Below are 16,036 nucleotides of genomic sequence, written 5' to 3'. Positions count from 1 at the left end.
GAACCTCCCCAGTCTCAGTTTCAAACCATTCCCCCTTGTCCTATCACCATCCACTCTCATAAACAGCTGTTGCCCCTCCTGTTTATATGCTCCCTTCAAGTAAAACCAAAAAGGCCATTAAACTACTTTACATGGGCACCTCCTTCCAGTATTTTGGGCTGTAAATCTCCACCCTAATTCTGATGCAAGGAGCTGAACAAGGAAACCTGTGCCCACTCCTGATGAGGTAGGTGATGCAGCACAGGTAAGGCTGAGGTGCTCAGTGCTTTGCTTTCTGAAACGACCCATTGCCATCTCTGAGGCAGTAAGGGAAAGGCAATTCTCACCTCAGCTGCTGAAGCTCCTGCTGGTAGGAAGCACACTCTTGCTCCAGCTGCTCTTGGCGGCGGTGCTGTTTATCTGCCTCTTGCTGATATTCCTGCACTTGTGCCTTCAAGCGAGAGTTTTCAGCTGATTCGACCCCAACTTGTATGTATTGCTGCTGTAGATTCTTCAGCTCCCTCACCTTTAAGTAAAGGAAAATTTTGCTACAAATGTTAACTGAAAAGACACGACACATATCAGCAGCTCTGCACAGATCAAGAAAGAGCAAACAGAAGAGACATAAATCTAGAAATAACTGAGATGTTGATGGACAAGTGGAAGTGATGGACAGTATCATGAGGTATCTATCACAGAACTGCAGAATATCTGAGTTGGAAGGGACCCATGGGGATCTCCGAGTCCAACTCCTGGCTCCACACAGTACGGCCTCAAATCAAACCACGTTTCTGAAAGTGCTGCCCAAACTTCTCTTGCTCTGTTTGAGCTTCATGCGGTGGGCGATTGCTCACCCTCTGATTTGTCAAGGCCTCTCTGCAGGACCTCTCCCCACTCAGGGGACTCTGCAGCTCCTCCCTGTTCAGTGCTGACCACAAACTCACTCAGCACACCTTCGAGTCCTTCACCAAGATGTAGATGAAAACACTGAAGAGCCCTGCAGAACCCCACCAGTTGCCAGCCTGAAAGAACCCCATTGACTACAACCCTCTGAGCCCAACCTATCAGTGCTCAAGAAAGACTTAGATGTGTTACTGAGGGACATGGGGGTTATATTGGTGGTGGGTGGATGGGTGAACTGGATGATCTTGGATGTCTCTCAGAGCCTTGGTAATTCTACGTTCAGCCAACTGTTCACTCACTGCATTATTCATTGGATAGCTGTATGCTGGGAAGACACTCAGACAGAACCTCAAAAGCTTTACTGAAATCCAAAACAATGATATCAGCTGGCTTCCCTTGGTCAGCCAGGTGTGTACTCTGCCATATAGCAAAAGATTAAGGTTGTTGCAAATTAACAAAACAAATTAAACTAAGAGAAAGCAATAGTGGAAAATCACAGTAAAAATCAGTCACCTGAGCAGCAACTAGAAGCAAAACACACCAAGCTGCACCGTGCCAAAGAGCACACAAACACACACAAGGTGTGCAAGCAGACATGGTAGAGTGAAGCTGCAATGGCTTAGACCTGTCTTGACAGTCATCTGCCAAGAGGAGAAATCTACCATGGTCTCAGATTTCTAGCAGTCACCACAGAACTGACAAATCAAATGCACAAGCTGTCACAGATGTGTTCCCTTTTGTCTGCTTAGCCCACATCAACTTTCTTCTACGACTCCATATTTAAAACTGGGCTGACAAGAGAAAACACCTTGAAAAGTTAACAGTGAAACCATAGTTCAGCTTCCATATGTCAGAGAGAGTAACAGGTGGCACATACTAAGTCCACAGGGCCTGATGGAGACCACCCAAAAGTGATGAGGTCCCTGGGAGGCAACTCTCAACTACATCTGAAAGATCGTGATGATCAGAGGGGCTTCTGAAGGCTGGAAGAAATGTCTTCCCTACCTTCAAAAAGGGTGAGGAGGAGGATGGAGGAAGGCAGTCTGCTCAGCCTCACCTCAATCCTACCAAGGAGACAGAGCATCTAATCCTGGAAACTATCTCCAGACGCATGAAAGAACAAGTTGACCAGAGGAATTGTGGAAATCCACCACTGGAGATATTCAAAACTCAAGCAGACTTTGCTTTTGTCAACCTGCTCCAGCCAACCCTGTCAGACCAGAAGGGTCAGAATAGAAGACCTCAGAGCTCCCTTCCAAACTCAGCCCTCCAGAGGTCCTGTGGGGACAATCATATGTTTTTAATACTGTGAAAGGCATGTCTAACAGTGCTAAATTTTAAGATCTCCTATAAAGCTTTAAATAAGAGCAGGAAGAGAAAACAAGAACTTACTAATCTGTCTCTGTCGTTCTGCAAGGAGGACAGAGCCTTCTTAAGACTCAGCACTTCTGATGGAGTGGTGACAGTGCTCCCTTCTGCTTGCTGCTTCACTTCTTCCACCTTACGTGTTTTGTCCAGTTCATCCAGCAGACGGTCTCTCTCATCCTGCAGGCTTGCCATAGCCTTGGAGAAAGATTTGACTTGGTTGGAAGAGCCTTCCAGTTCTGAAGACAAACGGAGAAGCTCATCATCTTTGGCTCTGATCTTCTGCTTAAGATCCTCAATCTGAGCCAAGAGACCTCTTTCGTCAGCAGCTTTCTGCATTTCTGTAAGCTCAGACCTCAATGTGTCCCGGTCCAAGGCAGTGGAATTTTGCTCCTCTTGTAACTGAAGGATCTTTTTCTGAAGATTCTCCACTAGATTTTGTTGTTCCCCCAAGTCTGCAGAATACTTCTGTTTCAAAGCTTGAAGCTCCTCGTTGGTCTGGTCCCAGCTATCCTGAAGAGAGCTCATGGACTTCCCAAAAGACTGAATCTGGGCTCTCAGATCTTTGTTTTCATCTGTGACTGCAAGCAATTTCTGTTCCATTTCCATGAGGTCCCGTGCCAACTCTGCTACTCTCTCCTCTGCTGTTTCTGTTTCATTCCTCATTATCCCAGCATCATGATGCAGGTGCTTCAGTTCCTTTCTGAGCCTGTCCTCAGCCTCTCCCACTCTCCTGGTTGCATCCTTCTGAACACTCACCAGTTCCCCCTCAAGTTCAGTTATCCTTTGCTGTGAGAGTGCAAGCTTACGATGCAGTTCTAGTGCCTCTTCCTCTTTGGCCTTGAGCTGTGCTTGACACTCCATGATAGGACTCCCCTCAGTTAATGCTGTCATCTCGCTCTGAGCTCGGGACAGAGAGGATGTAAGGGTTTCAACCTCTTGAGTCATACTGACTTTATCCTCTCTCAAGGCTTCCATACACTTCTTGAGATCATCCTGAGTTCGCTCAGACTCCTTCAGCTGTGTTTCCATGACTGCCTTCTCCTTTTCCAGAGCCTGGATTCGCTGAAGCTGAGTTTTGAGAAGTTGCTTCTGTTGGGAATCCTTAATTGAAATTACTTGGTTCAGATCTTCTCTGTACCGCACCAGGTCTGCACTCAGCTTGGCGTTCTCCGAGTTGAGATCATCCATCTGGCCATGAAAAATTCTGATTTCCTCCTTCAGCTTATTGTTTTCAGCAGCAGCCTCTTGGATTATCTGGTCTTTCTCCAAGATGATAACGAGGTGGCGTTCCTCCAGCTGTTTGTACTCTCTCAGTATACGATCTCTGTCATCTTGCAGAGATGACATGGACTTGGTGAAGGAGTCCAGTTGTGCTTTCTGCTGTTTACTTTCTTCTCTGATTATTTTCATCTTTTCAGTGAGATGATCAAGTTTATCATTAAGTTTGCTCTTCTCAATTTCCAAAGCCTTTTTATCTTCTTCCTCCTTGCTTAGCCTACGCTCCAACAGTGTAATGTCTTCAGAATGTTGCTGCTGTAATTCTGATAGAGCAGCCACAACTGCTTCTTCCTTGGCAGACAGCAAACTAATGATCTTTTGATCTTTAGCACTCATTTCTTCATGCAGCTTATTTGTTAGGTCCTTGGAAGCCTGCAGATCAGCCTCAAGCTGTTCACAGCTGAATTTAAAATTCTGGATCCTGTTCTCTTGTTGCTTGACCATACTCTCCAACTCTCCTCGATCCACTTCACATCTGGCAAAGGAACTCTGCAAGTCAGCAAGCTGGTCTTTCAGGCTCTGGATTTCTGACTCCAGCTTCTGCTGTTCATCCTGGGACTCACTGTACAGTTTCTGAGACCCTTCCAACTGAGTTAAAAGCTCCTTTTTTTCTGCCTGCAACATTTCACACGTCTCTTGATGCTGCTGAATCTCCCTCCTGGACTCTGATTCCCAGTCTTTCTTATCGCATTCCAGCCTGAAAAACAGAGAAGGGAAGATCAGTCCCAAATCAATGAAGTATTTCAGGATCCAAAACCACACCAACAGTTTTCACTGAGTATATTAATTGAGAAAAGCCACTAAATTAGTTTTCCAATGATTAGCACTGAATCAGGCTTCCAAAGGGAGTGGCTGAGTCACCATCCCTGGAGGCATTTAAGAGACTTGATGTGGTACTCAGGGAAATGGTTTAGAGGTGAACTTGGTGTTCATCTTAAGGGTCTTTTCCAACCTAAATGATGCTACAGGCACATTAGCAGTGACACACAATAGTCCTCTCTAGAATATGCAGCTACTAAGCCCCTCTCAGTCCCACTTATACCTTCAGTCTTTCAAAGGAGAAATTAATTTCCCTTTACAGCGAGGCTCAGATTTTGCTTGCTACGAACAAAGGTGCTGTTCTCATACAGTTGGTATTCCTTTCATAATCATTTCACAACATACAACATTTTGATCAAACTTCGTAGAACAGTTTTCCTCATGAAATAATGGTCTGTTTTAGAATTTCAGAAATTCCAAGGTTAACATTTTGTTATGCTTCTCCAGCTCCATCTTCCCCTCAATATCTAATTTGGGATCAATTTGGAATGATGAATCTCCATGCTCTATTGACGTACCAAGCTTAATCTCTAAAATTAACAGCCTGGGTTAAAAATGACCTCAAAGATCATCCAGCTTCAACCTCCCTGCCATGATCAGGGTCACCAACCAGCAGCCCAGGCTGCCCAGAGCCACATCCAGCCTGGCCTTGAATGCCTGCAGGGATGGGGCATCCACAGCCTCCGTGGGCAACCTGTTCCAGTGCGTCACCACCCTCTGGGTGAAAAACTTCCTCCTAAGATCCAACCTGAACCTCCCCTGTATCAGTTTCAAAACATTCCCCCTTGTCTTGTCACTATCCACCCTCATAAACAGCCGTTCTCCCTCCTCACCTCTGGCTGCTGACTCATTAAAGGAAATACATTGACTTAATTATCACCATTTTTATTACCTGGATATATGAATCTGAAGGTCTTCCACTTGTGTAGTCATCTGCTTCATCTGGTCCCTCAGCATAACACAAGTTTCCTCTTTTGAGCGTATTTCTTCCTCTTTCTTTTGAATCGTTTCTGTGAACTTCTTCTCCCATGTTTTGGATTCATCTATCACTCTATCCCTATCATCCTGAAGGGAAGACATGCTCCTGGTGAAGGCTGCAAGCTGGGCCAGTGTTTTGTTCAGGTTGCCTTCCAGCTCCTTGGCTTCTCGATCTTTTGTCATCAAGGAGCCCTGAACATCACGAACTGTTGTTTCCATAAAATCTTTCTCCCTCTGCAAAGCTGCCAGTTTCTCTTCCATATTTTTCATCTCCTTTGAGTGCTTGTCTTTCTCCTGCTCCAGTCTTCTCTCAAAGTCCTCATCTTTTTTCTTCATTTGAATTAGAGTACTCTCTTTGGTTGCCCGTAACTCTTCTTTTACTTTGACGCTCTCTGCTAGGACTCTTGCCGCCTCACTCTGAGTGTCATCCAACACTACTCTGCAGTGAGCAAGCTCTGTCTGAGCTTTCTTGGTGTCTTCTGCTGCTTTAGCTAAAGTCTCTTTGGCTGCTTCCAAATCTTTCTGAGACTCACTCTGGACAAATTCCAGAGCTTTAACAGTTCTTTCTAAACTACTGATCTTCTCTTGGCTTTTGATACAATCCTTCTGCAGCTGCTTAACCTCCTGCTGCTTCTGCTTCAGCAGCTCCTGAAGCTCCTTCACGTGTGTGCTACTGTCTTCCCTCCAAGTGCGTTTCAACTTCTCTAAATATTCCTTTCGGTTTTCTGAACTTGCTTTACTTTTCTCCATTGCCATCTGACGTTTCTCCTCCTCCAGTTCATGTATTGCTCTCTGCAAACTCTGAAGCTCATGTTTCAGTTGTTCATTTTCAATCTGGGAGTCTGTTGCATCTTGCTGATAATTTCCAATACTGCCATTAAGTTCTGCCAGCTGATTCATGAGCCTTTCCTCTAAATCATCTTTCTCAGCCTCCAGAGTGTCCTTCAGTTCTGTCATCCTGATGAGGTCCTCCTTGGTGTTTTGGACCGTTTCTTCCATCTTTGCTACCGTGTCCTGGAGAACATTTAATTCAAGGACTTTTGCTTCCATTTGGGTCTCTAAGGCCCTTTTCTCACCTTCTAAAGTCTCAACACTCCTGCGGATATCATCCAGCTGTTGCTCTGAAGCCCTCCTATTCTCTTCTAGTTCAGTGATTCGTTTTGTGAGCTCAGCTATCTCCTTTATGTAGCTATTAAGATCCTCAGGTGGGCTTTCAAAAGCTTTTTGTTCCAGCTCTGCATTCAGAGACTTTGGTCCAACACCTAAGTCCACTTGATTTTCAGTCCTCTCTATTGGTGGTGGTGCAGCAACAGCCTGATTTGTTTCTTCCTCTGTTGTCTTCAGGGAAACATACTTGTCTAACAGCTCTCTGCTTTCTTCCAGCTTGGATTCTGTTAATTGCAAGTGATGTTTTAAGTCTGTGATCTCCTGAGTAAGAGACTCCTTTTCAACCATTACAGCCTCTAGCTGAGTAGAAAGAGACTGATAATCCCTCCTAGAACTCTCCAGCGCTTCTTTCAGGCTAGTGTTTGAAAGGAAAGATCCATCATCAGTCCTGTGCAGATCCGCAGCTGTGGACTGCGCCTCTGCTCTGAGCTTCTCATTCTCCTCCTCTAGTTCCAGAATCTTTTGTTGTTTTGACTTTGCAAATTTCCTCATTTTCTCCTTCATTCCATCAATCTCCTGTTCAGCTTCCTGCAGCTGCTTATCCGTTTCTTCTTTTTTTGCTTCAGCACTTTTCAGCTTCATGAAAATCTCCTGCTTTTCCTGCCTCACGGTTTCCAAAACACGCTGAATCCTCTCAGTCTCATTACTCACATTCTCATATGACTGAAGGAGAGTTTCATACTCTTTCTGAAGCTCCCCGTGTTTCTCTTGCCACTCAGTGCTCTCAGCAGCTTGCAGGCATTTCAAGGACTCCATCTCCTTCTCCTGCTTCTCCTTCTCTAAGAGAACTCCATCGAGTGTCAGTTTCAGGTTTTTACAGCACCCGTCAAGATTCTGATTTTCTCCAAGGACTTTATTAACTTCTGCAATAAGTTTTTCTCGCTCTTCAGTGAGACTTGCTATTTTTTCTGTTAAAGTATCTGTTTCTTTAACATGGCCACTTATTTGGCTTTCCACATTATTCAACTTGACACAAAGATTCTCAATAGTAGTTTTGGCACTTGCTAATTCCTCTTTCAGTGACTTACTCTCCTTTAATGCCTCTTTCCTAGAGATAAGTGCAGCTTGCAACTTTCTCTGCATTTGATTCTTCTGTTTAGCTGCTTCTTCATCATCTTCTTGCTTGTGCTGAATTTCAAGCAGCTCGGTTTGCAGTCGCTTGCTCTGTTCCTCATGTGCCTGAGCCTGAGCTTCAATCTGACTGCGCAGACTCTTGATAGAATCTTCTTTTTCCAGCAACTGTGCCTGTGCATTAGCCAGAGCTTCGCTTTTCTCCCTTAACTGAAAGCTAAGGAGTTCCATTTCTTCATCCTTTTGATGCATAAGCATTTTCAGGTCTTCCAGACTGTTTTCTCTAGTATCTTCCCCTTGATCTTCCTCCAGTTCTCCCTGAAGTCTTGCAGCTTCAGCTTGTTCAGAGGTTCTAGTCAGCCCTTCTGCCTCTGGCAACAACTGTGCTATGCGCTCTTGCAAATTAAAGACTAATTCTGTTTTGCAGGCTAGTTCACCTTCCATACAGCCAACCTTCTGTTCCAACTCCTCCTTCTCCATCTGCAATTTTTCAAGTTCTGCTTTAAACTCTTCCCCAGAAGCATCCGTGACTTGCACAGATTTGCTGCTTGTAGAATTTCCTGCTTCCAAGCACAAAGAATCCAAAGAGCCTTGATTGCCAGGAACACTCTCTGCCGACTGTTCCTGGAGCTGTCTGAGCTGAGCTTGGATGCTTTCCTTCTCTTTCATTTGCATATCAAATTGTTCTTGCAGGATGTTGTAATCATCTTTCTGCTGTTTAAGCTGTTCTCTGTGATGCCTGTCTTTTTCTTGAGCCTTCTTTATAGTGTCTTTGCGAGATATCAAGGCTTCCTGAAGCTTTTTCTGAAGTTGTTCTTTTTCCTGTTCAAGAGTTGAAACTCTCTCTTTCAGAGCAGACATCTGGTTTTCTCCAAGATTTGTAGCTGCTGTGTTGTTTTCTTCATTTTTTTCATCATCTTTTGGGCCTTCATCAGTTTCAGTTACTTTGTCAGCAATTGTCTGATTTTCCATGATTTCAACCTTAATTGAATCAGTGTTTATCTTATCTTGCAAGCTTTGCTTCATTTCTTCAATCACCGCCTGCAACTGCGCTTCAGTAGTTTCTTTATCCAGCAGCTCCTTCCGAATGCTCAGCAGCTCAGATTCCTTTTCAGAAAGCAGCTGGACTAGATACTCCTCCCTGGGCGAGCTTTCAAGATTCACTCCTTGGCTCATCCTACTCGTCATATGTTCTTCCCCTTCATCTTCTTGACCCATTGCAGTTTCTGACTCAGACTCCGTTTTCAACTGTACCAACTCACCCTCCAATTTGCTAACCTTCCTCAGGAGCTCCTTCCTGTTAACAAGTGCTGCCTGCAGCTTTCGCTTCACTTGCTCGTTTTCCCGTTTCAGAATCTCAAGTTCACTTGCTGATATCTCCCCTTCCTTGCATTCTGCTTCTGTCTCACACTGCTGCTCAGACACCTCACTGTTCAGATACGTATCTTCTGCTTCTGTGTTCTGTTTTTTTCCCTCCTGGGCTTTTAATAAGAGGCCTGTTTGCTCTCTGAGTCTCTTCAGCTCAGTTTCTAGAGAAAACTTCTCTTCATTCAGCAGTACCATTCTTTCGGACATGCTGATGCTGATCTCTGTCATCTGCTGTTCTTTCTCCAGCAAGGTTTGCTGCAGGCTCTCTATACACCTGCTACGTTCAGCAACAAGCTGCTCCAGGCTTGCTGTTTCGTGGCCTTTGGAGGCTAAGCTTTGGGAAAGCTCTTCCATCTCAGCCCTGTATTTCCTCAGCAGTTGTTCCAGGTCGAGTGCCTCACACTCCTTCTTCTGGATCTGGCTCCGCATGTCGTTTAGTTGCATGTCCTGATCAGAAAGCTGAAGTTGTGCTTCATCCAAATCTTTCTGTAAAGCTTCAATTTTAACCTCTTTGGATTTAAATTCATTTTTAAGGCTTTGGATTTGTTCCTTCAGAAGACTGCTCTCACTGTCTGACAGCCTCTGCTTTTCAGAAAGAGCCAGATCTTCCTCCAGCTGCTTCACCTTCTCCTGCAGTTCTGTCATGGTAGAAAGGTTCTTCATCTGACACAGGAGCTGATCTCTCTCTTCAGCCAAAGCACAGAGTGAGCTGTCAGAATCTTCCATCTTTTTCCTGTATTCTTCAGCCAGCTGGTTTAGTCTATTTATTTCTGCATCTCTTTCTCCCAGATCTTTTTTATAGGATTCTTCCGATTCCTGAAGAATCATTTGCAGTTCCGTAATTTGGTTTTGCAGATTTGTCAGCTCTTGAGATTGAGAGGTGCCTGGCTCTGGAAATGCTGCAGAGGTTTCCTGTGTTGCTCCCATCTCCCCTGTGCCATGAACAGAGGTCTCTCTGGGTACTTCTTGAAGATCATTTTTGTTTTCCTGAAGCACATTAATTGGCTGCATTTCTGTTTCTCCTTGTAATGAGCTGTTGTCCAACTCACTTTGTGTACTCGATAACTTTTGCTCTTCCCTCTCAAGAAGACGTGTCTGGGAATTCTCTTCCAGCTGGTCAGCCTCTCCTCCTGCTTCGTTAAATGCAGAAATTTGGTTGTTTGGGTCCTTGAGCTGTCCTTTTAGAAATGCAATTTCTTCTTGAGCTTCTTTCAGTTCCAGCAGCAAAACTGACAGTTCTTTCTGTTTCTCTGCAGCAAGACATTCTCCAATTCCAGACAGGCAGTTTTCTTCAGTAAACTGCTCACCTCCACTGGAAAAGCCATTTGTTCTTGCCTAGAACACAATACAAGGTTTCAAATTTCCTTTCAATCCTGCCATGGGGGCACCTTTCATTGTCCCTACCTCGTGCTAGCAGTTGCAATCAATAACAGCCTCATTAGCAACAGGAAGACTCCTCAGCTCATTTCCCTTCCTGAAGCTGCAGCATGGGACTCTGTCTTTAGGATTAGACCATAAATGAAGCTTCCTGCTTTTGAAGTGTCTCAGTTCTGTGATTCTCAGAGGTATCCTTCTGGACTTACCCAGCCACATTTCAAGACTACAGATACTGGCATTGTGTCCACAGTCTCTGAACAAGGAGGTTTTGTCCTCAGCTTTACCTGTCTGTTTAACATGGACAAGAATCCATTCAGACACCCATATTTCAGGGTGTATTTACCTCCAAAGTGAAAACATTAAACAAAACATCTGGTCTAAAGTGCTTGGCTTTTTCCAAACATTCATCTTAAGATTTCCTTCCACCCCAAATACAGATGACAAAAGGAGAATGATCAAATCCTTGCTGGAAATCACGGATCATCACTCTGCAAACAGCTCAGCACCTTTGCTGCAAAGGCTGACCATTCAGTCAGGCTAAGTTACCATATCCATGCGTGCACACAATATTGAAAAGTAAATAGCAGTGGGTGAAATTTGTACCTCAGGCAGGACCGAAGTGTCACCAGAAGGCTTTTGCCCTTCAGAATTCACCATCTCTCCTGACACACCTAGTGATAAAACATACATGTCACCATCAGCAAATGAGTTGCACAGCAGACAGCTGGAAAGAAAATCCATGGGACTGGAGAGTCTCCAAATTCCCAGGTAGGAAATACAAAAGATCAAGAGTTTGAGTGATGCATTTAGTCCAGATATACATCCCCAAGCTCTGCAGATGCAAAACATCCTATACTTACTGCATGCTGCTATCACCTAAGTCTACATCATGTGTAACTGCAACAGAATAATGAAGAGGCAAAGACACAGTGAACTAATACACTTCTACTCTTCCAAAATGAACAGGATTTATTTATGAACCCTGTAGTTCCACCCCTTCTTTGAGAAAATAACATTTTCTATATGAAACTAACATAGTTAGTTCTATTGTATTTCTAAAAGACTTAAGCTCAAAACTCACAGGTTTTACAGGTGGTACAACACAGCTTTTTTCTCGTTAATAAGGAAAAAATATAGAAAATTATTACAAAGCACATTAAGAAACCAAGGCTGTAAACTTAATTTAATGTTAGGAAGCTCCAGAGATTACAGCTGCTCATTCAGTTTCAGTTTTGCTAATTCTATATATATTTATATTAAAAGCACATGCATTCAAGCAATTAAGCAAGCGATCATCTCTCCACACAGTGCAAGAAGGCAGAGATTTGAGCACTTAAATAGGGCATTCCTGATTTTTAGAATTTGGAACATGGGGGAGGGACGTTTGGTAATACCTGAAGCAAAAAAAATCTCATCAGCTCTCAGACAGGAACTCAGTACTTCATCTTACATCTCTTCTGCACATTACTCAACAGCCTCTGCACCTGCAGCCTCCTTCGAAACCTTCTCCTTTCTCATCATACTTACTTCTTTCTGCTCATATATTCTCACCTGCCTGCCTTAGTTTTTTCTCTTACACCTTCTCTGTATCTTATCTCCCCTACATCTTTAGATCTTGACTTCAAAGCTCTTTTTTCCAAATCACTTTGAACTTCTCCTGGCAGTTCTCCCATTTCTGCAGTGTTGAGACCAACGTGTCTTATTCTGTGCCCTTACCTCCAGAGGTAGCAGAGGAGTTCATGCAAGAGGCCAAATCTTCCAGAATCTGCAAGTCTTGTGTTTTCACCTCAGATCCACCATTCTTGTTCTATCAGTGGAAGAAAGACACTTAGTTTTATGCTACAGCCTTTGCATTAGATGACAGCTATCTTAGCTGCTGCTCAACCAACTTAGAGCTTAAACTGTCAGTCCCTACCATACACCCAATTCTGATGCCTAGTGGAAATAAATAAAAATAAAAGATGGTTTAGTTATAATATTAAGCAAGAGACTGGGATATATATCAGCAAATTAGGATATCAGTTCAGATTTAGGATATTTTCCATTCTGAAAAGCCCTCTGCCTGCTCTCCTGGCAGGCACTGGACACCTGCTGGCTGACTGGAAGCTGCAGGTGAAGTCCTTATTTTGCCATTCTTATGCTTCCAGCTTTAAAAAAGTCTAGAAATAAAAAATCCACTCTACTTCATCTGGAAAAACAAATTGTTTTGTTTTTAAAGTTAAGACTGAAAACAACGATTAGAACTAACATTTGCTGTTAACCACCTCGAATGTAAGCACAGAGGGTCACCCAGTCAGACAAGGGCCACCTCCAGCCCATGTTTTAGAGAACTTTTGTGACTGCCAGCTGCAATTCCTAAACTGGAACATTTAGGATGCACCAAAACAATTTGTGTACACAACCCAAACCCCTGTACTGGGCTTGAATTCACAGATATTTTGCCCTGAAGTAATAGGTCAGGGTCACAAGTGGCAGTACAGACTTGTCAAAACATGAACACCACATAAAAGCTATTTATGTGGACTATACAGTTATTCATATACATGCCTGGTGTTGAAATGGACACTTTTAGTACTGGATTCACCAAACGATTTTCAATACCCACCTTGGTCGAGGTGAGTCATATGCTAAAGAAAGCACTGTTCTCTTCACTGCCTCTAAAGGGGCTCTAGGAAAGAACTGAAAGGCTTACATCTAACCTTGGAAAGACCACGAGCACACATGTGTTTAAGTGTGTGTGAACCTGTTGGGCCACCAGCTTACACCCCAATGTAGGCAGCTGGAACACAAGGCTCTGGGTAAAGCAGGATGTCCTGACTCCACACTTGCAAGTCCCAAATGCCAACTTTTGCCCTGATTACTCCACAGCAACAAACACTTAAGGAAACCATCTTTGGTATATCCACATGTAACACCTTCCATTCCCATTTTTAAATCAATAGCTGATAAGGAAAATCAATAAACATGACACTTTATGCCATACAGTCACTGGAGGAGCAGAGGAGCTGGAGATTTTATACTACCAACTCTCCCTGTGTTGCAGAGGACTGCATTAGGTAAGACCCAGCGTCATCTTCTCCCCCTGCTGGCAGACGGGAGCAGAGCAGAGCAGTCTGGAAGGAGCCCAGATCTATCTCTAAGCTAACCATTCTACAACTTAGGATGGACACAGAGGTAGCTATCTCCATCACCTTGCCGACAGAACATGCAGAAAAGCAGAAGGTACCCAAAACTGCCTGAAACTCTGCACGAAGCACTTTGTGGTGGAAGCATACAAAGACACAGCCTAAGTCTTCTGTTTGACAGAGAACTCAGCATGCTCCGGTCAGTCTGCCAGACCCCATCAGGGCAGTAGGGATGGGAAGGGTTTGAAAGGCACCCTGTAATGACAGCCAAGCCTTTGGATCTGTATATCCTGAGAACTCTCTCAGTTTAGCCTATGATTTCGCTGAAGAACTGACTCATAAGAGACAGAAAACAGCAAGAACATGGATTGGGCGGATGAAGGACACAAGAATTCCAAACAGACAGCAAAGGGAAACGTGGTCAGATAAGAACACAGGACAAGCAGCATTTGGAAGCTATTTCTGTCTTTCACCATTAATCCAGTTAATAATAACCTTCCAAAGAGGATTGTTAAAAAAGGCCATCACAGCTTAGCTCTTTTAAGGCCAGTCCTTGACCTGTTTTAGTTCTGACTTTTTTCAGCCGCTTAATCATTACCTCTGAGTTTTCTGCAACCATTGTAGCTTCCTGCTGAGGCTCCTGGAGAACAAGTTGGGACCTCTCTGAAACATCGAAAAAATACATTAAACAATTTATTGGAAAATTAAAACTCTCATTCAGAAAGTAATATGAAATTCTTTCAGGAATGTTAGAGAAATGGGACACAGAGCTTACATAGTGACAGTGTATCACATTGGCATTGGACAGTGTGCTTTTTTTACCCTGAAAAATGAGAACTACCAAAGCACAATACAGATTTTAAGCACCCTTTAGAAAATAAGACATTACTGTTCTTTTCCCCTGAGAAAGGAAAACGAGGAGGGACACGATGATCTCTACTCCCTGGTAATCAGTGACAGGATGCATGGGAATGGCACAAAGCTGCACAGGGGGAGATTCAGACTGAGTATTTGGAAGCATCTCTTTACCACGAGGGTTGGCAAACACCAAAGCAGCCTTCCTAGAGAGATGGTTGATACCCCACACTGATCAATGCTCAAAAGCCATTTAGATTCCACCTTCAGCAACGTGCTCCAAATTTTTGTTAGCCCTGACGTGTTCAGGCAGCTGCTGTTGATGTTTTTGATCCCTTCCAAACAAGCAATTCTACTCTGTTCTTACTTAGGTTGAAATCATGTGAGAGCTGATAGAGTTTCAGGATGTTGGGTTTTTTTTGTTTATTGTGTTTCTTTTTAAATGAAGAAACAAACTTCCTTCTAAAGGAGGGGTAACAAATTACTGTTATAACAGAATACTTCAAATTTCATTGGGATAAAAATGAAATGAGAAATTGTACAAATCAAAGAAAAAGACACTGAAGTGCTCCTGTCCAAGTCAAGAATGGCACAAGAATTCAGCTGCTGTTTGAGCCAGTAGCTTTTTATCCTTCTACTTCTGGAAACTGGAATACAAACACCACTTACAATAGGCACAACACCATACCAATATGATGCAACAACCAGCTTGGCAGCTAAGGGGAGAGACCAGTATTGGCTGGCTGGCTGGAAAGGCTTTTGATAGTCTAACTCAAAACCCTCAGACAAGCTCCTGATGCACAGGCTGTGCCAGAAGGCAGCAGTCAGCAGGACTGTGCTACAGAGATCTTCCATTCAACACCAACCCTATCCTCCTGTGCAACTGGGAACTCTGGCACCAAGATACTCCTCAGGAACTGTCATAGAAACAAAGCCAAGCAAAAGGCAATCCAGTAATCCTTAGGCTACTGAGAACCCCCTTCAACAAAATGCTGTTCTTACTCACCTTGTAGATCCTGCATTGCTGTGCTGCTTTCAGCAGACAGCACCAACAGCTGGCCAACCTCCTGCTTCAGCTGATTGTTCTCAGCTACAAGGGCAGCATAGCTAGATTGGAGCTCTTGTTCAGCTGCCTTAAGACAACTGATCTGTAGATTTTTCTCTTCCATTTCCAGTCTCTGCTTCTGCTCCAAGCCTCTGTATCTCTCTAATTCTGCTTGTGCTGATCTTGCCTCTTCCAGCTGCTCTGAAAGACACTGCACCTCCTCCTGCAAGCGATGGGAGCACAGCTTCCTCTCAGCCACTTCCAGCTCCATCTTCTCTCTGAGATCCTGAGATTCTCGTCTCTCTGCATCCAGCACATCTTTCAGAGAGCTCAGATCCACTGCCATCTTCTGGCACTGATCTCGGAGCACCTGTTAAAGGATATAGAAATTAATTAATCTCAGATGAGCACGGCACCAAAGCAAAGTCCCTGAATTGCAACTTAAAATCACCATTATATCTTTTTCATATACTTTAGCAGCAGAAAGAAGGAAATAAAAATAGCAGAACTCTCCATTTATCAGACAGAACGAGCCCTACTGTTTGCAACTTGCAAGGAAATAACAGTGGGAGAAACAAGAGCACTCAGTGTGAGTATAGAAAATAAACACGTTTATTTAGAGCAAGAGGATATGACAGGAAGAAAACAGTATAACAGAGGCCATGAATTCCCTTCAAAAGCAAAGAAAGCTTCTCAAGAAAGG

General features: G+C 43.8%; 1 protein-coding gene across 3 annotated transcripts in view; it reads right to left on the bottom strand.

Annotated features, from left to right (window-relative positions):
• The window catches only part of GOLGB1 (golgin B1), a 36,308-nt gene that overhangs the window by 8,531 nt on the left and 11,741 nt on the right, over positions 1-16,036 (bottom strand). For all 3 annotated transcript variants that reach the window (XM_015865622.1, XM_015867267.1, XM_015866408.2), the window contains exons 9-15: positions 15,295-15,703; positions 14,032-14,096; positions 12,025-12,115; positions 10,912-10,979; positions 5,240-10,266; positions 2,275-4,225; positions 327-505 (exon numbers count right to left, since the gene is read on the bottom strand). In XM_015865622.1, the coding sequence (XP_015721108.1) occupies positions 327-505; positions 2,275-4,225; positions 5,240-10,266; positions 10,912-10,979; positions 12,025-12,115; positions 14,032-14,096; positions 15,295-15,703 (7,790 nt within the window). The remainder of the gene's footprint in view (positions 1-326; positions 506-2,274; positions 4,226-5,239; positions 10,267-10,911; positions 10,980-12,024; positions 12,116-14,031; positions 14,097-15,294; positions 15,704-16,036) is intronic.

This window comes from Coturnix japonica, chromosome 1 (assembly GCF_001577835.2).
Source record: "Coturnix japonica isolate 7356 chromosome 1, Coturnix japonica 2.1, whole genome shotgun sequence".
In the NCBI taxonomy this organism is placed as follows: Eukaryota; Metazoa; Chordata; class Aves; order Galliformes; family Phasianidae; genus Coturnix; species Coturnix japonica.
The sequence above is the reverse complement of the archived record's forward strand: the minus strand, read 5'-3'. Positions and strand labels throughout refer to the sequence as shown.